The 25471-nt window shown below is 39.0% G+C and overlaps 1 protein-coding gene across 1 annotated transcript in view; it reads right to left on the reverse strand.

Annotated features, from left to right (window-relative positions):
* Positions 1-25471, reverse strand: part of mmp17a (matrix metallopeptidase 17a) — a 66837-nt gene that overhangs the window by 25531 nt on the left and 15835 nt on the right. The window contains exons 2-3 of the mRNA XM_029444018.1: positions 4374-4506; positions 3308-3443 (exon numbers count right to left, since the gene is read on the reverse strand). Coding sequence (XP_029299878.1) covers positions 3308-3443; positions 4374-4506 — 269 coding nt within the window. The remainder of the gene's footprint in view (positions 1-3307; positions 3444-4373; positions 4507-25471) is intronic.

Raw genomic sequence — 25471 nt, forward strand, 5'->3', positions numbered from 1 at the left:
TTTTCCAATATAACAAAATAACTGAAAAAAGAAAGAAAGTTAATTACTTTAATTAAATTACATTACAGAATATCAATGCTTTTTGCGATGCTGCTCTATTGATTAACCACACCATATGGCAACGTCTCGAAATGTGATCCGAAACCAACAAAAAAATCCACAAGTGTTCATAATAAAAGCACTATACATTCACCATCTGTTTCTTGACAGGAGCTCAACGCTGAAAATAAATGTACAAAGGACACAAGGTCTGTACTGCATATCTCAATTTCCATTGAAACTTGGCTTTTTTGCACACAAATGTGAGAGCTAAGAGTAGAAACGTGGCTTCACCGGATATAAAAAAAGACAGGCTGTCTTATTCCACAAATACAAGTGGGGCCAAGCTCAAGGCATCGTAGGCCGTGTGGTTGGCAGTGGTAGGATGGAGAGAAGCGGAGAGTAAGAAAGCGCCGGTGATGAGAAAAAGCTAAATGTTCCAGTCATAAAACAGCAGGTCTTCCCAGCAGTGTGCATGCTGGTTCCCCTGAAGCAGATGTCGAGTCTGTACATCAACTTCGGTACAGTGTGATGCTGGATTGGTGCCAATCGGTTTTCCAGGTCAGGTGAGACCTTTCAAGAGCCCCCATGCAATCATATCCTGACCCCGAAGAAATGTCTGCATCTCTGGGTGGATGTGGGAGATTATTTCAACAAGGCAATTCCACAAGGGACAGTCACCAGGTAATTTGCTATCAATAAGCCGTAACTCTCCTGCCCCTCTGTGACAAGAAATTCCCTCTGAATTCATCCCTCTACGGTCTGATACGTTACTTCTGCCGCTGCAAACCAGTGTAGTGCGAGACACTCAATACAAAAAACAGACAGATACGTCTTTGTTTCCCGTCAGAAAGGAGCTCAACTCAACTTTATACAACCCCTCTTCATCCTGCTGCCTCATCATCTTCACCATCCGTGCTTTTCATTTTCTGTCCTGCATTTCGCAGTAACCACCGCAGCCCCCTCACTCCCTCGTGCTCCCACAGCCTTCCCATCGTTCCTATTTATCGACCTGTTTCTTCAATCCTCCAGTGCCCTGATGTCCTGCTTTCCCTCCGCTTCTCACTTCATTTTGCTGTTCTTCTTTCCTACCTTAGATCTATTAGCCTTCTCTGGTTATCACTCCTCTGCAGGTTGTTTGGCCCATATGGTGTGTGTGCTCACTCTCCTTAACTTGGGATTGGAATGGCTGAAATGAAGGCCTTTCTCAGGTCCATATTTACTTGTCTAAGTAGTACCAACTGATTACTGCCACCTTTGATTTGCGCTCGCATGCATTTTCAACGCTGTACATGCATTTGTGAACCAATATGACTTTCTTGATAAACAATATCTCAGCATCATATATTCTGAAAGCATACCTGTCTGTTTCATTGTGTTCCTGCTGTCAGGTATACACTGCAGCTCCTGGGGAAGCAACACCCCACTGAGCTGAGATGCTGTGCTGACCTGTCAACAGCAGTACACACCCTGCTCCTCATCTAAACTAAAGCAATTCAACCACTTACACTTGTGGAAAATGGTTCAATACTAGCAGTCAGTAAGAGAAGGACAATACAACAACTAAACGATGACGGTACAGTACTGTGTTTTGAAGAGCAGCATCGGATGTTGCTGTGGTAACAATGACAAAATCTTGTTTTTCTATGTTTTTTGTTTATGCAGTTGCCAAAGATGAATACCTACATTCTGCCGCAGGTGTAATCACAACATTTAGTGGCTGTTTTTGAAAGCGTAATTATAAACTTTGCATGTCCAAAACTTACATCCAATACCGGCTGAGCAATTAATCACTGTGCGTGCAGACAGTTGTGGCCGAAATGCACTGCGAAGCACAAGTTAACTGTCACTTGATCTGCCAGCTAAATGATGATAAAACACGAAAACAAGTTAGTTCAAGACTGACTCCTCATATCAGTAACAACACTGTTCTGGGCGAGGTCACTGCCATTGAATGGGCAAAGAGAGCATTGTGGAGATTTTTTATCAAACGTTGTGCTACAGTGGCTAGTGTATGAGCCGCTGTCATGACCTTCGGCTGATGGCTGACTGACTGAGAAGCACTGACCCTTTACAAACACCTCTCACCCGCAAGGAGAGAGAGAATATCTAACCTCATGTGGGAGAGGGCAGTGTGGGTGTATTTGTATTGCATTGCTTCTGTGTACCACTTGTGTCTGCATTTGCTTGTGTGTGCATGTGTGTGTTTGTATCTACTGCATTAATGTGTACATTGTTGTCTTTTGCCAACAGACTGTATGTAATGGCCAGCAGGTGGCGACTCCTCCGGTTGCAAAAAGAAGTCTTTGAGAACTTCTTTTCACTTGATTTATTACCTCAGTAAACATTTTTCTAAAGAGTTTATAGTCTCAATCACCACTTTCAAGTCTTCTTCAATACAGCGTGATGTTTATTGTATATATGATGGAGTAATTTAGAGTAAAATAGACAATAAAGCAGGGTGTGCTTTAGGGCGGGGCTAGAGGCGTAGCAATGCATATCCCTCCCCAGCTTCACCTTTTATACTTCCTATGCTTTAGCCGCATGAGTACACACATATTACACAGACTGGCTAACACACCAGCTTAGGTCATCGCCTTGTTGAATCACCACTAACAGTGTGTGTGAATCAGCACAGGCCAAACATATGTTTCACTGCCTCCTCCTCTGCTCTCTAACACTAAGCTGTATGCCTGACAGATGGTCCAGCTGCACTTAACGTGACTATATCATTTTGTCATGTACAGTATGAACTGCAGAATGACTCTGTGACAAAGCCTTTTATCTTAAGGAATCATGCAAACGACTTGGTATCGGAGTAGAACGGCAAAGACCTGGAAATGCAATTACCGTCTGTGTGCAAAAACCATCCCATGCATTTCATGCTCTTCCTTGGAGCCAAAATTGATCCAGAAACCAAAAGATCTAATCTAATCTACCAAAGGGTGCACAGATGGAGGAGAAAATAGGAGGAAATGTGATGTTTCATGATTTATGGCTCAATGCATTGCACTTATGTGAGTTTTATTGAACAAAATTGTGTTAAGCTTAGATATTTGACACACCTTCACCTATTGAACTGAAACACAAACACTGAAACATTGTAGTATGTATTTGTACAACATCATACTTGAATTGTATCCTTAATTTTAGCGTTTGGTTCCCTCCAGCCTAGCAGGATGAATTGGACACATTTCCATTGACTCAATGATCTCATCTAAAACAAAGAAATGGTGTAATGGTGTTTGTGTATTTCATTCATCCCTACCTCCATGATAGATGCCTCTTACTCCATTTGTTCTGAGGGCTCAAGTCTCTTTTCCTACGGCCCATTGTCACCTCCGCCTCAGAAACATCTGGCAGGGAACATCTGGGTGTTTTCATTAGACCCAGCGTGGCTTGGTCTGTTGAGGAGAGGAGAGGTATAATTATGATGCAGACTAATGGAGTTCAACCTAATATGAATATAACACCGTAAATACAACTTTATCACTTTAGTTTTATGACAGCTAGTAACTTGACCACATGAATACAATACATAAGACAACCACCGCTACGGTTCAACATCTGTTGGCAAATGACTGCTTCAGGAGCTGTAACTCATACTCTATGTGCCCACATGCATACATATGTGCATGTGCAGGAGGTTATGGCGAAGGCCATAAATCGTACATTATCCGAACGATACCCTCTTACATGCACAATCGTACTCCCTCTCGCACACTACCGTTAAATAAATTATAGTTGCTCACGCACACGCAACACTGTCTTAAAATCAAACATAGTATCATGATTTCTATGCTTTACAGTTGTGTATGTGAGATGGAGTAGCGGTGTGTATGATAAAGAATGATATTATATGTAGAAAGGAATTGCAGTGTTTGTGCGTGACAGTATGTACTGCATGTGTGAGAACTTATGTGTACAAGACAATAGCAGACAGTATACCAATCAATATATTGTTATCCTGTTTTACACCCCTATAATCAATCACATTGCATGCAGTACCGTCATTCTACTATGTGTGTGACAGCAAGTATGATTTATGTTTTTATGGTGTCTCGAGGCGTGTAGACATCTGTGCAATCTAATGCGATCCAATACAAGAGAGCTGGAGTAAAATTTCACCTTTCTAATGTTCAATGGTTGCTGTGTCAAAATGATTGACTCAACTCAGTGACTGGAGCCGTATTTTTTTGTGTTTGTGTCGCTTGGATTGTCTTAAATTGTAGGCAGTACCTTATATTTTCTTCCACAGGTACACATTATGTGAAAATAAACTCTCTCACAGTCGACCCTTTAACCCACAATGGCACACAAACACAGCGGCATACCTAAGACGCCGGTCTCCTTCAGCCCTCCGTACTTCTGCATGGCTTTGATGGCCTTGGTCAGCGCCTCCTTGGTCTGGAGCTGACCAGTCACTGGGTCAGGGGGCGGGAGGTAGCCAAACTTGCTCAGCCAGTCCTGGAAGGGAAATAGTAGACAAAGAGTTCAAGAGTAATCCCAGGCATTTCAAGGACTTCAAGTATCCCAAAGCTGCAGAGAAGGTCTGACACCTGTTCATATTTACTGTCTGAGGATACTGTGCGTCTATACACATTCAGGTTATGTGAGAGCTTTACGTCTGAAAGCAACAGTGTGTACACATAATTCCTCGAAATGACACCATAAAGCCCCATAACGTCTCAACACAAAATGAAACATTAAAATAAAAATAAATAAAAAGGCAAAACACAGGTGCAACTGATAACATTCATAAAGGCTGAATTCCATGTAGGTGTTATAGAGGTTGGCTCACTGTTCATGGCTTACAGGGGCACTTAAATATAACACAGCCATACAACACATTATTAGTGACACCTGCTTTTACTGCTATAACATATATATATATATATATATATATATATATATATATATATATATATATATATATGTATATATATATATATATATTCCTGGTGTAATGTTATCTAAACTAATAAGAATAAGGCTAATTGCCAAGTAGGTTATTCACTTACAAGGAATGTGTCTTGTTTATGTATACAATAAACATGTTATTGTTTTTATTGTATCAACTATTCATATTATTGTTTTTTGTCATTATTATTAAAAGCACTTTTTTAATAAAAGGTGATATATAAATAAAGTTATTAAATGTATTACATTACTGCAAATGTCAAGAACATACACATCTAATAGAAAAATTCCCCCCAAAGATCTGATAAAGATACTATAAAAAGCACTTTAACAAATATGTACGATATAACTGTTTTAATGAGAAAGCACAGTTTTGTGCAGGATGTGTAGAAATACATTGACTCACATACACATATAGACATTAGTCAGAATCATCACACACTGCTGAGACGAAAAACAAACACTGGATTAGAAGCTAAATTAATCAAACAAGTGTGAAAGTAAAAAAAGAACAAACACACAGTGTTTAATTTTACAAATAGATTTTCTATATTTGGTGTGAACAGAATGTTTAATAGTTTATCAGAAGTAAAAGTTGGGGGAGAATGGAGTAAAAAAACTCATGGTCTGTCTGTGATCTCTGTGGGCGTTGTTTAGAGCAGCTTTGACTTTTCATCACAGTGGTGTTGATAATAACATTAAGGATGGTTTTAGTGTCCTAGTAAGATCATTCATTTCATTATTTGCACATTTGCTTTTCCCATATCAAAATGTCTTCTGTAAAAAAGACCCTATTCATCCGTTTCCTTACTGTTGGATTGATTTGTATTTTTTTACTTGCAAACTTATTTTGTACTACTCAATGTCTGTTCTGTCATATATAAAAAGTTTTTTTTTCATCTTGTGTTATAAGTGCGGAATAGTCTTTCCTTTGGTTTCCAATACGGTCATGGGATAGCTTTGTCATATTTAAGTTGTGTGAATTCAAACATCTATTAGCTTCCTCATAGATACATTTTAAAGTCAATTGTTGTAAATTGTTATTGTCTGTCTGTCTGTCTGTCTGTCTGTCTGTCTGTCTGTCTGTCTCTCTCTCTCTCTCTCTCTCTCTGCTCCACCTCATTGTTCGCCAGTCTGACACATCGGCTTTCTAATGGGTTTTTGATCAGCTTTCATTAGTGATGAGTGACACAGATCAATAGCAACTGTTCTAGATTGACAACATTGGGGACATTGCATTAACTTAATAATTGACTTTAGTTCTTACAAAGCTGTCTGTTGACAGTTCATATTTGCCTCCTCATCCATGGCTCTTAGAGAGTTTACAGAATAAAAAGGACCCCAAGTGTCATCTGGGATAATGTGAAAGAAAAACTGTTCTTGAAGAAGTTTGACTGCGTACAGGAAGCAGCATCAAACAAGCTTGAATAAATAATGACTTAGACAATAAACCTTGCAGCGTTGAGTTCTTGTTTTCAGTAAACCCAATGTATGAGCACTGAATTATATTTTAAATCTGATGACTACAAAATAAGCCTGTGTTCAAACACCCCATCTTTTATTTTAATTTCCTGATAAATGTCACGGAGACCTGCCTCTTTTCATTTACTAATAAAACTAAAGTTACTGTCTCTCTGATGATGTGCTTTAGCATCTGCGCTCACACCAGGTGGTTGGAGCCTTGTTTAGATATAAAAAGGTGGATGAGACGTACTGAAAGTATATTATCACAGACACGGCAGTTAAAAGGTTATATAGATGACAAACAAAGAAAACATTAATGACAGAACTAAATGTGTTAGTTGTCGGAAAACTGGAAAGATAAAAGAAACCCGGCTGATTCTGGAGTCTGAACTGCATCAAAGACTGAGACTGACATGTTGTGTACGTGTGGTCTGGGTCAAAGGCATTGGGATTCAGGGGCAGCTTAGGCCGAGCTGGAGGTTCTAGCAAAGCACTTTAAGGTTCAAAAGCCAACCAACCCACCCACAGTGTCAGCAAACTGAACGTTTTGGCAGGATGTTAAGAAAGAAATAATGATATCAGGCATTATTGATCCCGAAAGAGAGAACAAATGCCAGATTGGCTGAGGAGGGCAACTTCATAAATGCAGGTATAAAAAAACAGGTTACACTTGTACTTAGCTGTGTGAGCTATAGACCCTGAAGAAGACGGTGAATTGAAACGTGTAGGCCCTAAGCCCATTTATTAAAGGCTTTTTTGTTTTTTTGGAAAGCAGTGCCTATTTTATGTTTATGACTTATTGATCATAAAGCTAAATACAAGTTTAAACTCTCTCTTTTTTGGTCACACCATATTGATCCCTGTTGTAAAATGTCCGTGTATGTCCTTTCCGACAACAGGGCAGGAGCAGCACAGGGTCAGCTACAGAACACCACCCCTACAGCTGCTATAGATTCTGCATCGTTTTCAAGGAGCAGTTTGCTAACACTTGAACCTAGCCCCTTTATTAGAATTGATTTCACCTCACCACCCTGCTACTGCTAAAAAGCTGTTTTTATACCACATGTGTTACATCAACTAGGGTCTGCATATCCAGAAAACTGACATACATTGAAATACCATGTAAACATTCACACTCAGCTTGTATGACCTTGAAGGCATTTTAAAAACAACTGAGCAATTTCTGCACGCAGGTTGGTGTTGAAACCACGAAGAGAGCATCAATCATAAGTGCCGGCTTTGTCGGCTTTAAAGTAGCTGAAGGCAAGGCAATATGTGTTGTATAGCCGACGCAATTCAAGGTGCATGACATGAGGCAAGGTAATACATTAGAACATTTATGGACATACTAAGTGGGAGAATAATTAGTTCAAGTAATTACAAATAAAATAAAATAAAAGACAAACTACCGGGCAAATAATACCTCCAATAATAATTCCAATAGTTTGAGTGCAATATCTGCATTTAAACAAAAGATCATTGCTACTTTCTAATTAAAACACACTATACCATCTAGGACAGGTGATCTGCTATTGGGGATAATCCAAATGAAAGACTACTTAAAGTTGTTAGATATGTATTTATCAGTGCAGTGGCAGCCTGTATCTAACACAGTGGAGAGACATGCATGGTATACATTACGGAACATGCATTTCAACAATCAGCACCATGCATAAACCACCACGAGTGTCTTAATCCACAGATGAAGTCGGTAAGGCGCTGCTAATGCTCGGAGTCCTTGGAACAAATTCTCAGTATGCGAGAAACTGAAGGTCACATTTGATCATTAGATCCTAAAAGAATAATGAGAAAAGAGAAAGGAAGAGTGAAGAGAGGGGAAACATCCCAGTCTCATGCAAAGACAGAAAATATATGATAAAAGAACTGAAGCCTCCCCGTGTGAGTTTATTCTCTCTAAATCTGTGATTAACTGCAGCACGAGGGGGCTGACGCAGATGGCTGAGACTCCAGTCTTATTTAATCATGCATTATTAAGACATGCAGACGCAGGAAACTATGGCACAAAATGATGTCTAACACTTCAGTATTCCCATATTCTTGTAACTCACATAAGAGGCATGTTTTCAGAAAACATGCTTTGCCAAGCCTGCTGCCTCTGTAGCGAGCTATTTTTTTCTGAACAATAAAATCTCTTCTTTGTACAGTTAGTAAGCCATCGTGTTTCCGTTGCTCTGCTGTGGTCAGCATAAAAGTTTCTGGAATTGTCCAAATAACTGCGGATTCACCAAACAAGCAAACAACAGGCTCAAGAACTTAAAAGGTTCTCGTGTAACACTTATTTAAAAGGCTACATGAGAGAAATGCGGAGGTAAACAAGGGGGATAATTGTCCTTGACACATTATCACTTGGTACAAGAAATGTATAAACATTGCCCATACTTACATCTAACCATTTCTTGTTTTTATTTTATTTTGCTCAATTAAGCAGATAAAAGCTAATTTACGAAAACACCTTTCACTATGTTTATGTAAAATTGTTTCCCTATAAAACATGTGCATCAAGTTGTTAATTACTAAATGTACTTTGGCCTTTTTCCAGAAGGTCAAGGGTTGAACTAAAGTTATGCTCGCGCCTCCTTGGGTATGTACTTAGGCACACTGGCGTTTTGAGCTAATTGCTAACATCAGCATATAAACATGCTCATGATGTGTTAATCTCTTTTAGGGTAGCATGTTAGAACGCTAATATTTGTTAATTAGCACGAAATACTAAGTACAGTTGAGACGGAAATGTCATTAGTTTTGCAGCTAATTGGACTTAAACCAAAGAAATCAAAAAAGGGAAAATATAACCTGCTGGTGACTCTACATCAAAAGTCTGGAGATCGCCAAAGGTATAATAATTCATCCTGAAGGGGACATGAGTGTGTGTACCAAATGTGATGGCAATCCAGCACTATTTTAGTTACTTATTTATTTTTTATGTCTTATTAAGTATACTGTATGTTGCACTGTTGGAGCCTGCCAAAAACTACGCTGTAGCTGTTGTGCATATGACAATAATTCCTTTGAATGTTAAATCTTTGAATCCAATAGTAGTCGAGACATTCCACTAAAAAAACAACAATGTCAACCTTATGATAGGTATGCTAGAGGAAAGGTCCGGATACAGGATTCCTCCTCTGGGCACACCTCAGCAGTCAGCACTACACCTAGAAATGATCTTTATATTCAACAAATCTGCATAGTATGATTTACGCCTAATGTAAGCATTCGATGCAGGAACCAGTGTGACCTTTATTCAACATAAGCGGGAAAGCAACAGTGTGGCAGTCGAGGCAAAGAAGGCTGGCGCTGAATGTTAAAAACGTTGTCATTGAACACAATCTGGAGTTTTTCCAAATCGTCCAACATCAACGTTCAATCTGGCGATAGGGTTGTTTGTGAGAGAGTTGTATGTCATTGCATCGTGTGTTTGTGTACACATAGCAAGGTCGTTCTACACTGTCAAGAATCCCAAACTCTGTCATCTATCTAACTGTCAGAACTGCCTGCTGCTCAGAAAGGTGATTGTACAGTGAGTGTCAGTGAGAGCAAAACAAAGTCTGAAGAACTAAACCCCATAAAGCACCTCACTCAGAGGAGACACACTACAGAGAGAGAAAAGGTGAGAGAAGACTTGCGGGCTAATGGAAGAAAAAAAAAGGGAAGACGATTGCAAGACACTGAGGGAGAAGGAAGGAGACCTCTGATGAGGAGGTCTTCTTGAGTCCTAAGATCTGTTCCTCCTCAAGGGAGCCTTCTGTCGTACAGCCTTGTAAACATCAAACCAAACCACTGACTGATTTCACACATCACAAGAGGAGTGTGTAAATGTGAGTCATGCATGAACTGCATGAATAACACCGACCATAAAAAAAGAAAAAAGAAGAAGAAAAAGCAGACACATACACATAAAGGCATCCCATGATTCCTATTGGCCTTATTCCATCGGACTTTCCTGAAAATGGATGTATGTTCTTTTAGAAACGAGGGTCCGTGTGCGTAGTGTGTAGTTGCATCTCCTGGTGTGTGTTTTATTGCCAACTTTTACGGAGACTTCAATCAATAAAGGGGGAGAGTTGTGGGAAGATCACCGGACTGGATTTACAAGTTCCTGTTAGCTACTTTTTTCCAGTGTAAAAACATGTTTCCTAATTCAAACTGACCGCAACTACTGTTTTATATGGAGGACAAAAACACAACTTTCTAACTGCCACTTTTCAAGCCAACAAAGAGAGCGTATTTATACTAAAAGGACACGTTTAATAGTTTAAGGTTTTATACTAAAAATGTAGATTTACCAAATCTTAAAGAGAAAAAAGCCCAATGTGGAATTCATTAAGGAGAAATACTTGAAAAATAAAGTGTTTCAATTTATAAGAATGAAAACGAAGACGAATGTTTTATAGTTCATTCTGGAGTTTGATAAACACAAAAAGTAATTTGGGTCTATTTTTTTAGTTTAATGATGAAGTCCTGGCAAAATAATGGGTATTGATAATAACGTTAAAGCTTTATAATTTATTGTGCACGCACTCACCAATATAGACGGGCTTCTTTAAAAGGAATGAAAAGGAGTCTTGGGTAGCAGGGAGGGACCAATCATCTTAACAGGATATTTTAATCAAGTGATGGAAGGATTCCTTGTCAGAAGCAGATAGAAGGGGTCAACGGGAAGAAAATGGCACAATTTGCAGAAACTGCATTTCTTGACATATATTTTTCCCTAATAAAACTTAGTGTAATAGAAGCCACACAGTAAAGACTTTTTCAATCGTAAAACCTTTACGAAATAGGAAAAGCAGGAGCCTCCTTCATTATACAGCACCATGTATAAAGATCAAGATTTTATGGCGAATAATCATTGTTCTTTCATTTCTGTGAGACTGTAGCCGCCACAATTGACACACGTTCAATGTCATTTAATGATCTATTTAATTTATCGCTGGTTTTGCCTCGTTCGACACGGCCATTTTTCATTGTCATATGCTTTATAAAAAGAGTGGGAGAAAGGGGGTTGAAGAGAGCTGGTTGAGAGATGGGCACATAAAGCGGATCTTGTCAGCTGGTCCTCCTTATCACTCAAAGGTCAAGGAGTCAGATGGGCATAAGGGAGAAGAGATCTTAGACAAGAACAAAGAGAGCGAGCGAGCGAGCGTCAGACAGACGGACGAGGTGGAGCTGGATGCGATGTTAAGATAGCAGGCCACACATCTTGTACTGGATATGAGCATTACCTGAACAGTGAGAGGTTTGTGTAATATTGGTTGAATTGAGATCACAATTATAAGCCTGCATTAAAAAATAACCAGGATTATACTAACTGTTGTTTATTTGCAGGATGATTTATTATATATTAAAAGTATTCATGCATTCACCCGGCGAGGTGCGTTGAAAGTGTGGTTGTCTGACATATCGCTGCTTTTTGTGGGATTTGTATTTGCCTCTTAATGAGACACTTTGATCTCCCCAAGTTGTTTTAATTTAGAAATGAAGCAGTGCGGAGGAACTTCTGCAACAGCAGAGTAAAGATGAGAGAATGTGGAATACATTAATACACACAGAATCAATTTCTTTGGTATTATGTACGTATGAAATACAGAATACAGAATACTGAACTGAACAGAACTTCTTTCTCCTGCCAACAACGTATCTGTTCCTTTAGGTCTCTTCATACTAATTTATCATCATTTATGTGCCAACATGTGCAACACATCAAACAATGCATTCCTCAGAATAGACTCTGATGCAACGATACGCAGACTTAAAAAGGATTAGTGAAAGCAGGGAACGTAAACAGGTAGAGTGAAGAAATGATAATGATAGTGATTATATAACATCTTTATATTTCCCATCTTCCTGTGGTGCACTTTTACACTGTACATTGTACACTGGTTTTTTCAAAAGGTGGGTGTAAAACACTGCAGGGATGTGCACACAGCCACATACTGTACAGACACAAAAGCCCTGGGATGTTAGGGTATGTATGTAATGCTTACTAATGCCCGTTTCAGGCAACAACACAGAAACTGCATTAACGCTCACAAAGGGAAACTTTATGGTAGAAAAGAACGTTTGTACAACGTGTTGTCCAACCATGTTAGACGGCAAAAGTCTTTATAGTGGTTCCAGCGATCTCTTCTGGAAAACATTCATAGTGTTGCACTTGGTTGTGCACGCTCATGAAAAGTGCCGTAAACAACACTTGTGTAAAGAAAGAGAGCCAGAGAGGAGAGATAAAACCCGGCCTGCTTGTCACCTCCGCACAGCTGGCCCATCACAGCGGAAAGTAGGTGTCGGATCATCGGCTTGGGAAAGTTACAGATATTGTCAGACACAACCCCACCACCCCTCCAAAACCACTCAACCAAATTCCTTGCAGTTCTGAGTATACTGCCATCTTAGAACTAATCCCTGTAAACACACACAGAATATACAGAGGTGTATCATCAGGAGATCAGAACGTGTATGAAGAGTTATATAGAAAAAGGCAGGAGGCACTTGTAGAGGAAGTAGGGCTGCATGATTATGGACAAAATGATAATCACGATTTTCTTTTAAAGTCAATATTGAGATCATGGTTATTCATCACGATTATTTATTGATTTTAGGGACAAAACATTCGTATTGCACTTTCACATTTAAATAAAAAAAAAAGGATACTGATTTCCCTTCCACGTTGTGCTCCATTCCTGCAAATGTATAAATAATTGCATCAAAATAAGAGTGCTCCTTATTTACAGTGCATCTCCTAAAAGCAAAATATAAGTCAAAATTGTACAAAAACGAGTTACCCAAAATCAAATCAGCAGAGCACAACTTTTACTTTCACGTTGTGCTAATTAATAAATCTTTGCATCAAAATAAGACTTAAAATAAGTTTCTTATTCTTCTTATTTTAAACGTGGGACGCCAAAATGACATGGCATTTCTCATTTAGATGTAATGCCATTGCTTACAGTGTAAAATGTACATGCAGTCTGCTATATTTACTGTCTATAAATCCACACTTTTATGAATTAAAACAATGATGAAGACCTAAAGCCAAAATGTGTGGGAGCCAGCCATGCAATATTAAAGGCTTTTTAATATATTAAGGACTCAGACCTCCTTTTGACAGATAAAAACAAGGGGTCACAAGATGATTATCAAGATGCAGTAAGAAATAATAAAAGAAAAAACAATCCCCTTGATGTTTGCTTTGATTCTAAAATATTGGATAATTTCACCTTGTTTAGCCTCTAAATCTGAGAAGGGAACATCACTAGACATTATGCGACCTGTGACAGTCGGCTGTGGGTAGACAATATTTTCGTTTAAAAATAGAAAGCATTACTGCATTAGAGTGTCACCTAAGTTGTTTACCCAGAAACATTACTAGAACTATAGTCGTCAGTCCAGGTCTCACCATTTTAGGCATCCCAGAAAATGCGAAGCAACAAGTGAGTCACCAGAGTGTTCGACACAATTCTTCTGCGAGTCTTTGATGAAGCTCCAAAGCTCTCCGCTCCAGTTAACAACCAATACAGTTTGTATTTCATCCACACTTCTTTATAATAGGAGTTGAAAATCAATCAATACAGTATTCACGGTTTAGTTCTGCTATAATTTAATAGTTCTCACGCACACATTCTCAGCCTCTCTCACACACTCAACAACAACAACAAATTGTCAATGGGTATTAAATCCTCCGAGGTTTTGTTTGTTCCATTTCCATTATATGTGAAATAAAATGTGTTAGCTCTAAAATGTGTGAGGCCTGGTCACTGTAATCCTATTATACAAAGAGGACTACAGCAGGTAAGTGGCTTCAGTAGGATATTTCTCCTTTTACACCTTTTATTATGTGTTCTACCATCTTTTTGCTTCTGTCCATGTGCAAACAGCCTTTCTCCCTGCCTATGTGAGCTTCATATACAGCCTTTTCTGAAGAAAAATAAGAGGGACACTCGCCATAAAAGTTGAGAGAATAGTTAAGTAGTGTGGACACAGAAGCCAGAGAAGTAGAAAGAATGCCTATAAAACAGCCCATGAACAGAGCAGTCAGTATTTAACTCAACTACAGTCCCTCATCCTCCTGTTACCCATTAAAGTCATGCCAACATCCTGCAACACATCTTGTCAAATGGTATGAACTCTCTTCCCCAAAAGGTCAAAGTTCAACCTGCCATCCCTTTAGCCTCTATATGGAGCTCAATCGGTTTCATCCTCCCCGCTTGTCTGACAAAACCTCCCTCTGTTTTTCTCCGATGAACAGCTGCAGAATCCCTTCAACCTCCTTATTGACTTGAAATGAGTCACCAGGAGCCGTTTAACCTCCGCGACCTCACTGTCTCTCAAAGTCTGATGAAGTAGTAGAGACCGCTTCAGTGTTTACATTGTTCTTTAATGCCTCAGGGACAAAGGCAGACCTTTACTTTCCTTCTCTGCTAAAAGGTTATGAAGCAGTAACGTGCAACAGTCATACAAAGCGGACAGAAAAGGTTTTATATAGTGAAGAGTTGAACAAAAAAAGAAGAGTTGAAGTTACACTGAACGAATGCAGTCTTCATCCAGCAACAGCTACCGTTGCTCTTTTATACTAACGTACATAAGATCATTTAGGAATGTCTTCAAAGATCCAACTAAGAAGTAAACATGTTTTTGGAAAACAAACAAGTTATTCCTTACGGCAGAGCGTAAGACTAAAAAGAGCAGCTCTCAAGTGATCACAAGGTTAAGAGAGATTCAGAGAAGAGCAAATCAGACAGGGATGAAACCTACTTTCTGCCTCATTTGCATCATTTCAGTGATTATTCTGCAAAAGCATTTCGGATGTTTTTTTGTTAAGTTGTGTGAAACTTCCAATATCTTCAGGAGCAATTAAAGGCATCCTGTGAAGTGTTCCTGTAAACAAACTAAAGTTTACATTCTTGAAATCCTTGAGCTCTTACAAACATGTGTTTCCCTCCTCATGAAACATTTGCAAAGCAATTAAAATAATGTTTGATAGTATTATTATTATTATTATTATTATTATTATTATTATACAAAATAAATAATAATAATGTTTGCTTGTTAGCAGTCTTCCTCGCTGCCTTTTTTGGTGCATTGCCACGTTTGTCCGAGCGTTACCGTCATCAACTGTCAAGTGGTCGCACAGCACTAAAACACTGGCAGGGGGGGGGTAAGACATGAAATGACAGACGACCAGCCATAGTAGGAGAATAAGGAAAGAGGGAATAACAATCAGCTTTATTCTCGTCATTTGCATTCCTGAGAAATAAAGTGATGCAGCTGCAACCGGCTATACTATTCTCAATTATACATGTTGCTTGATATTGATATTTTTATATTGGTCTATTGTTATGAATGCTATAATTGCAGTCATTGCAAACCGTGCAACACCAGCTGGGTGCTCGCCTCTGTCTACGCAACCACTGCTACAAATGCCCTCCGGGGCGCTCCAAAAGTGTATCTTTTAAGTGAAAAGAAATATGATAAGTACTTGTTCTTCTTTTATCTAAAATGTCTTATAGCAGTTTGATAAATACAGGCCAAGATATACATTCTGTACGTGATATAGTATTATTCAAAAGTGGCATACAAAAGATATGTGTATATCCAAACAAATACCCACAGTCTGGCGGATAAGAAATTGAATGTTAAGTTAAGAAAAACATCTCCTCGTGCATAAAAAAAAAAGTCTATAAAGAATCCTTCCCCTTCTGTGTGCCATCAATCAACCCAAAATATCTGCTCTCAGCCGAGGAGATTTCTTCCAAACGTCTCCATAACACCCAGGGAGTGTATCCAATAGCTGCAGCGATGCTATCATTTCTCCAAAGCAGTCGCAGCAGCGTTCCATTTTATATCAGTGGCTTTTTCTGAGAAATCGTTTACTTAAAGCATTACACTGAGATGATATAACAGGCAGGCAACGACAGCTTGTGTTTTTTGACTGAGGAGCTCATAAAAACGGAAAAATAATGGCAGACTTACAAAGCAAATACCATTTTGTGAGGAAATTAAGAAATTTCTCTCACCTGTGCAAACAGAGGAGGTACAGGATAGAGGGAGAGACATTGCAGGGGATACACAGGGACAGCAGCACAGCCTTAGAAACATGTTTGATCACACCAGAACAATGCTGCCACATTACTAGATGTCATTTATTTTCTGTAAAGCAATTTCCACCTGTCTCACTTCTCACATACAAACAAGACCAAAAAGACAGACTCTCGAGTAAAAAAAGAATAAGATGTTCTGGACTCTGCGCCAAGCTCGAGAGCCAGACCACATCGGTGAGTTAACACCCTGCAGATGATTGGTATGATGATCTACAACAAGGATGCTTACAGGCTGAAGTGCAGGACTTATAATATCTCAGGGGTGTAAATATAATCTCTTTCTCCTTGCCCATAAAAACAAGATCATCATCCAGTAAATCCATGTGCACTGGAAATTACTACTTCGGACTTTACCTTAGCTAGTTTGCATTTAAGAAAAGGCTCAATAAACAATTTCTTCATCATAATTGCAACAGCCACATCATCATTAGCAGGAATTGAGATGTGTAGCATGGTTTGTTATCTTAAAGATGCAGTAATTGGACACGTATCTGACTTTTTTGCCTAAACCCACACCTTTTAGATCAGGAGGGAGAAACATGAACTAAAACTCCCCGCTTTCCATTTCTGTTTAATGTCTGGAAAAGAAAAGGTCAACAACTCACAAAGGCCCTTATGGAAGTGTACAGATGTTGCCCAACAGCTGTGATTACTTAATTTTATCCTCATTAAATGATCTTTATTCCCTCTATCATACAAAGCGTCTTAATGTTTCCTGTTATGATCATCTAAATGTACATTTCCACCTAACAAATGTCCTCAATCTCTAGAAACCAATAAATGCCAAAACTCTAAATGGATGTATTAGACCCAGAAGGCTCGTGGCCGCCTCGCGTTTGGCTGGTAACAGTGTGTGATACACTGAAACAGTAGTGCTGTGTGTGCACTACACTAACAGCATATGTTGACCCTCAGGTCATGCTTAATCCGAGATGTTCCTACAGTATGGGCCTCTATGTGCGGCCGTGTGTGTGTGTGTGTGTGACATTCCCACTTAAAGCATGATGTCAGAGAAGGAAAGAAGGACACGTTGAATAGAAACATGGAGAGAAGATCTAATGGTGAGTGTGCGTTAGAGGATAGAAACTGCTGCACAAAGAGAATAACTGACTGACTGTACTGCGCAGACTTTGCATCTTTGAACTACTGGTCGGATATTATTGGGGCTCTTGCATTGATTGTCATCTTGCTATGATGTCGGTTTTCTTTTTAAGAAGCAAAATGTAAAGCTTAAATGATCAAGTTCCCCATATTAACAATGGATCAAATGACTGCAATGACTGTAGCAACTAGCTCACAATCACAGTAAGTGAGCCAAAACCAGAAGAGAAATGTTGAGCAGAAGGAGCGAATGTCAGATTTATATTCATCTTGACAACATTAACATGACCCCAAATGAATGTTAATGCAGCTATACGTGTCTGCTGGATGTTTATTAACATTTTCACCACAACTTTATAAAGTGGTGATATTGAGGCTGCTCGACTCAACTATTTATATTCAGCATTTCCCCTTTCTTTTTTCAATGACATTGCAATTCATTTGATAAATGAGACTCAAACTGAGTGAAAAGAGAGATGAAAGAGAAAGGGAGTGGCCGAACATTTAAATGCCACCTATCCTATCTATTGTTTTGGGGAATATAAATAAGGTCAAGAAGACAGATGGCGAGCACAATGGATGAGCTCTCTGCTTTGGTCAGGACCCAATGGGAATATGGCAATGCAGTTTTATCTTCTTTAGAGAACAGGTCAAATATAACAGGCTCCACAAATGAAGTACCATTGTTTCAACGGGAAGGCAGAAGACAGGAGAAAAGAGTGATGGAAATAAAAGACCCCACTTTTAATCTCATCAATGGGTTTCTTCAGTTTGTAACCATGCTAGCAGTATGGCTCTAGGGATGACAATATCTCTCAGTCTGTCAGTTGATCCACCACTTTGGTCCAGACTGAAATATCTCAACAATTATTGGATGGACTGCCATGAAATATTATACAGACAATCATGGTCCCCAGAGGAAAAATCCCACTGATGTTGGTGATCCCCACACTGTTCCTCTGGTGCCACCATGAGGTTGATTTTAACGGTTAAGAGTAAAATATCTCGACAACTATTGCACTGATTGCCATGCAATTTGCTACGGATATTGAAAATTCCTAGAGCAGTGCTTCCCAAAGTATGGGCCGCTGCGTATTGCAAGCGGGCTGCAGCCAGGGCTATAAACAATTCATGTAGCAAATTAATCAAAATATATATTATTTTTTATTCTAAACAAATAGGCTAAAACACATGCAGAAATTGAGTTGTTTATAACTGGACCTATAGCGGTATTAACATATAAATAAACGATTGTGTGCATCTACTTGTCAGTGTTCATGTATATGTATGTATAGGCCTACGTCCATGACAAGATGAGATGGGGGTTGGGCTCGGAGGTTTTGCTGATATTGAGGTTAAGGAAGCTCTGTACTAGAGGATTAATTCTAATGACTTTGGTGATCCTCTGACTTTTTTTTCTCGCACCACTAGAAGGTCAAACTTTTCACTTAATATGCAGTTATATATCTTAATCCCCTGACTGCTGGTGCCACCATGATATTGACATTTAGGCTTATATCTCAACAACTGTTGGATGGTTTGCTTTGGAATTTGGTAAACATTCATGGTCTCCAGAGAACAAATTGAAACTTTGATTATCTTATCTTTTATCAGGTCAAACTTTCATTTAGTGCTTTGGTTCACAACAATTGGTTGCGCATTGAAATCTCAGCGGCAATCGAGATCAAAGTTTAAACAATTTTTACTTTGAGCGCAGCACTCGGTGGCATTTTCGCTCTCTCCATAGGAAAACAATGGCACAGCCAGCGCATGCTATCTTTATGAGCATGTTAGCATGCTGATGTGAGCGTTTCACTGAAGTACAGACTCACAGAGCCTGTACACTTGTTTGCCCAATTAGTTGCTGCAGGTCACATACATATCTGTCTTCACAGTAAACCCAGGTCACTCCATGAGAACTTTTCTTCACTCTGGCTCACAACTTCTCTGTAAACCAAAAATGATTACCTGGAGCTGCTTGAGCAATTTAACCTCTATCGCCCAAGATGGAGACAAAAAAAACACAACTGATTTAATTGCACTAGATATATTTTTCAATAGTTTGTGGGAACAGTGCTTAAACTATGAAGGTTATGAATAGAACATAATAAAATAGCAGAGGGTAAGTATGGCTGTATAGAATCAAAAACAAGTCATGCACACAAGACACAAATAGACATAATTCAATGTTTAGAAATGTGTTTGAAATTAGTGTTGGTGACAGAACTCGGCACTTTTAAGGAAAACGACCTAATCCCGTCGGTACTACCGAGTACCGATTCACGTTCACGTGTGTGAGTCACGCTATGCACTGGTGACAGAATAAACGCTGTAGATCGTAGGAACGGATTGGCAAGGGGAGAGGGAGGTATGAAGGAGTTTTATGTTGTGTGGTTTGTAAAATGTTCTAAATAAAGGTTGGACTTAATTTTTTTTACAACATTACACATGTTTTATTACAAAGACAGTAAAGTACCATTGGGAGCCAGTATTTAATTCCAGGTACTGGTTCATATGTGAACGGGACTGAACTTTATTTGAAATATATATCTGTGTAAATCTATTTGGTCAGATATGAGCTGAACCTTCCCAGTCCAAGAATAAAGGAAGAGCGTGTCAGCTTAGTTTACATACAGTATACTTCACAGTGGAGTGCCATATTACATAAAGTGTCATTTAATTGAATAGCTATAGGTGGTGTTCACATAAAAAACATTTTTTTAATCTGTCATATTCACAGAAATGTTGTGGAGTTGGAGGCAAAACTGCAAACCTTTTGAAGCCGTCTGTATTCATTTCATTGATGCATGAACTCTCAAACAAACAAGTTTTACTTGAATTTAAATTTAAACTTTTTTGAAAGAGTGGGTCACATTATTTTTGAACACTGCACTCTGTCAATCCATGTCACCCATCAACATGTACATCTCATCGAGAGAGACGGAGCAGTGTCAGTTTCTGACGTCTGAAATGGTGATGCAAGCGCTGCCTTGGTGAAACATTAAACACTCCATAAAATTGAAGCAACAATAAGGTGTTAATGCCTGTCTAGATATTATCGGTCTTTTTGCAACTTTCCATCATTCCTCTGAGAGAGCGAGTCTCGCTCTTGATGTCCCGCAGGCCCATTTTAGCAAAGTGTAAGACTAATGTATCAGATTAAAATAGAATAAGAAAACATTTTGAAGGCTCACTTTGGTTGCTGATGACATTGAAGTGGTCCTCCAGTTTCATGGCTTTCAAAACCTTCCCAAAAAACAACATTTTAGACTCTTACAAAATTGCTAGATGATCTTTGAAGATGCACTAATGTATTGTTCATTTTAAATTAAAGCATTTCATCCCTTCTCTTTAAATCTATCAACACTTAACGTACGAGCACAAACTGATTCTCAAACACCAAACCTTTTCTTAAATTCTTCTAGCTTTTGTTTTTGAGGTCACTCAAAAACCCTGACTTCCACATCTTGGAATGCACATGAAGCTGAAGTTGTTTCTCAAAGGAAGACCTTTTTTGTGTTGCAAAAACTGCAAAGTAATAGTTTGATTTGATATAGAAAGGGGGGAACAGGGATAAAAAAGAACTGACACAGCCTGTGGGCCACAGATTGAGAGCAAGGCACGTCTGGCTCTGAAAAGGAAAACCACAATGGAGGAATCATGGGTAATGGACTGCAATGTCAGCCAGCCTTTGAGGAAAGGATTTGAAATCGGGCCTCATTTCAACATCTTCATTTCACAAACATATTAAACCCATTTATAAAGTGCATGATAATAATGACACATATTAATACAGACTGGACTTTTGACTTTATTCTGAGGTCAGATTCAGCTGAGGTTCGATACGGTTGCTTCCTGAAGCATCTAAGACTGAGATATTTGTATTCAAGCAACATTCACCAACATTATCTTATTTTGCATTTGTTCGAAGCCAAATGTCTTGTTTCAGTATAAATCATGTTGCACTTCGTAATGTTTTTAGAGCTAATGAAAAAAAACAAGACATTTGGCTCCGTTGCTTTCATTTCAAAAAGGACATGTAAAGTGCAAAACAAGTGGGCAAGCCAAATTCCGCTTTGAGGCTTCATAGTTAAAATTGTATCTTGCAGCAATTTAACTTCCTCATAACTTTTCCAACACATTTTGTAGTCTACTTGTTGTGTAATGCGATTCAATCCGGGGGGGGGGGGCAACTGGAGTTCACACTCGTCAATGCAACCTTTCCAAATGTGCACCATCTCTCTCTCATTTAGTTCTAGTTAGTTGACTTTCTCCTATCATCTCTTGGCTCTTTTTATACAGTACCAGTCAAAAGACACACCTTCACACCTTCACATTCAATGTGAATGAGCAGGTGTGTCCAAACCTTTGACTGGTACTGTACAGTCTGGTGCGGTACTGTACTCTTTTGTCCCCCTGGCCATAAGACTGTACAACTCCTCTCGTGATGGCAGGGGGAAGCAAAACAACAAACAAAAACAGTGGTCAATTTCATTTTTATTTTTACTTACTTTTTAATGGCAGGGGGGGGAAGGTGAGATGTGTAATGTCATATGTCTTTTAAACTACTGGATGCCTAAATTTCCCTGGTGATCAATAAAGTATCTATCTATCTATCAATCAAATGTTTAATCAAACCATTTCTTTAATTATCAATTCATTTATTTGTGCAGTTTTCAGCTGATGCAGCATTAGCATCGTGGGGATTTTATTGTTTTATGCTTATCTGGAGCTCTAATGCCACTGCTTAAATTGTTTTCCGTATCCAAAACTTTAGATGATATGATCACTATCGATGATTTCATTATTTAATTTGAATCCTAGGAGGCATCCTGTTATTGTAGAGTGGTCTAGTTTTTGGCTCATTTGTTGCTATCTACATGCTACTAATATCTGCTGCTATTATTTGGGCTTACCACGGTGATTACTGAAGCTAATTGCAAATTGTTCGGCACAGAATTTCAGAAGAAGTGCAGAGTTTTGCTCGTCTGCAGATGTTTCATGGTTGATATTTTTCACCGTTTTACTTTCCGTTATGTAAATGCCCACTGTTCTGTCTGATATTGTGCTACTTTTCTTATCAGTAAATATGTGCACAGAAAATCTAAACAAATAAAACATGAATAAATATAAATAAAGCAATATGTGGGCAGACTGCAACACTATCAACCTAATACTTTCTGAATTAACAAACACATTCCTTGATAATGTGTTTGCTGGAACATAAAAAAGTGGGTTTGGAGTGAGCTTAGCCCCATGAAGCAAACTTTACACTGCGCTGCATGTACAGAGAAATCTAATTGTAAGCACATTATATGATTCCAGTAGCCAAAGCGCTCTCACACTAAATGTGATATATTGAAGTCATTATATAATAAACATGTCGGCATCAGAGATGATACATATAAGCTCTTATGTCGCTTTACAAGTGGACACCAGGGAGCAAATAATCACTAACACAATAGCGGGAGCCTGCACAGTCTGTGCCTTCCAATTCCAGTTTGTGTGTGTGTGTGTGTGTGTGTGTGTGTGTGTGTGTGTGTGTGTGTGTGTGTGTGTGTGTGTGTGTGTGTATTTGGGTGTGGGTGGTGCTGCTGATGGCCACATTATGACCAGAACAGCCACTGAGAAAAGCCTTTGCTTACGCTGGGCCATACTGTACATTAATTACTGCTTGTAGATATCCTCTACAATTTGGTTTAAACATTACTTCTGTGTGCTCCATTCTAATGTAGGAGTTGTAATAAATAGAATTTAATCTTTACATGACTTCATTTACTCTAAGTTAGCCTGCTGAGATAAGAGACCATACTGGATAAGTAGCTGGTGTGGTAGATATTGCTGGCTGAGATAGAACAGTACTATTTATCCTGAGGGGCGCTTGAGAAACAGATGGTTTCCTGGGTGGAAAGGGTCAGCCGAGCACTTTCTTGCTCATTTCTTGGCTCTGCCCTCGTGTAGATTCTCAGTTGGTGGCCGGTGGCCGTTTAGACTTTTTTTCCCCCTGTGTACAACATGCCGTAGATTCTCCTTGGTGCAAGTGCAGGTTATGACACACACTTATGGTGCACACAAGGACTTTCACAGAGGTGGAGAAGCCACAGACTAATGATCGAAGCTTCGTTTCCTCCCATGACAGAGAGCTGAAAGGGAGTCCATCACATTCACAGCTGTGCTGTTGATTCAAAGGGAAAGATAACAGAAGTCCACCCTCAGCTCAAGTAAGTGTCAGAGCACCACATTGCCAAGTGGGTTACGTCACATGTGCAATGTTGTATCATTTGCAAACTTTCCCAGACTTGACCTACAGTACAATCAATAGTGGTCCTGTGGTTCAGCAGAGCTGGCTGCTGCTTTAAGTGGCATCTGAGTAAGACGCCATAAAGATCACAAGAAATCTGTATTTCCATTTCCTCCTGCAGTGAAGAGGACCGTACATTTTTTCTTCCGCTTTTCTAACATATATTCCTTCTCACCAAACTCTTTAGTTTAGTCATATAATATCCTTGGGACTGCACAAGAGCAAGCTGGCACATTCACATGCTCATATCAAATGAGAAAAAGCACATGGCACAGCGTTAAACGAACGTTGAATAAACCGGAGCCAGTGTGACACCAAAATCCCTGTGAGTCAATGTTTGGATGTTTATGTTCTTCTGCATTATGAAAATATTTAGTCAGAAGACCATGATGATGATGATGATGATGATGATGATGGTTCTGTCCATATACGTTTTACTTTTATCTGGACACTTCATTGGGACTGCAACTCACAATTATTTTAATTATTAATCTGTCGATTTCTACTCAGTAAAATGTCACACTTCCCAGAACAATGGTCGAACACATAAAGATATAAAACTTACTTATATCTGTACAATACAATCTCTTCCTCGGACTCCGTACTGTGAACATTTTCCTCTGACTAGTTTGCACATTTCTGCACAATACTACCACCTTTAAAATGGCACAGCTATTCCACGTTTAATTTAGATATAATGCATAGTTTTTCACATCAATTTGTCATACACTTATTGCATTTCCTTTTTTTATATATTTATGTTTCTTGTACACAATTTTGATTTAAACATATTTTTTTCTAATAATGATTTATTTAAAATGTCTCTTTATTTATGCACCATTATACACCAAAGCAAATTCCTTGTATGTGTAAACCTAATTGGCAATAAACCAAATTCTGATTCTGATGTAAAGCAGTCAATCATCATGTTTGAGAAGCAAATGTTTGATATTTTTCCTCAATAAATGACCTAAACAATCTTATATCAAAATGGTTTTACCCCGACACAGTAAAGTGGACTGAAGCGTCAAAGATAACCAAGGAGTGACATACAATAATATTCATCTGTTGGATTCAAAAACCACTATTTTGCAAGCAGATGGCACACACCCCAGCCTGCTGAAGCACTCAATCACCTCATTAGACAAGTACTTCCATCTAATGTGCTTATAATGGAACACATGGCTGACTTGTTGTAAGGATACGTTCTGCTGGATGTGATTGCTTTTACATCCAGTTTCCACTCACAGCCGAATGTCAATGTTTAATTAAACATATCTAACTCTCGGATATAATTCAAATATAATTCAATTTAGTGGACCCACGAAACGCAACAAAGTGTGTGTGTGTGTGCGCGTGTGTGTGCATCGGAGAGTGTGACAGTGAGGATTAAAAATATGGCTGGTAAGTGAATCATTTAATCCCTGGTTTAGAGACAGCTGGTTCTACGGAGAGTTGAGACACAACCCCTGTCTGCTCACTGGAGGGAGAGACAGAGAGAGAAAGAGAGAGAGAGAGAGAGAGAGAGAGAGAG

Source organism: Cottoperca gobio, chromosome 12 (assembly GCF_900634415.1).
Source record: "Cottoperca gobio chromosome 12, fCotGob3.1, whole genome shotgun sequence".
Classification (NCBI taxonomy): Eukaryota; Metazoa; Chordata; class Actinopteri; order Perciformes; family Bovichtidae; genus Cottoperca; species Cottoperca gobio.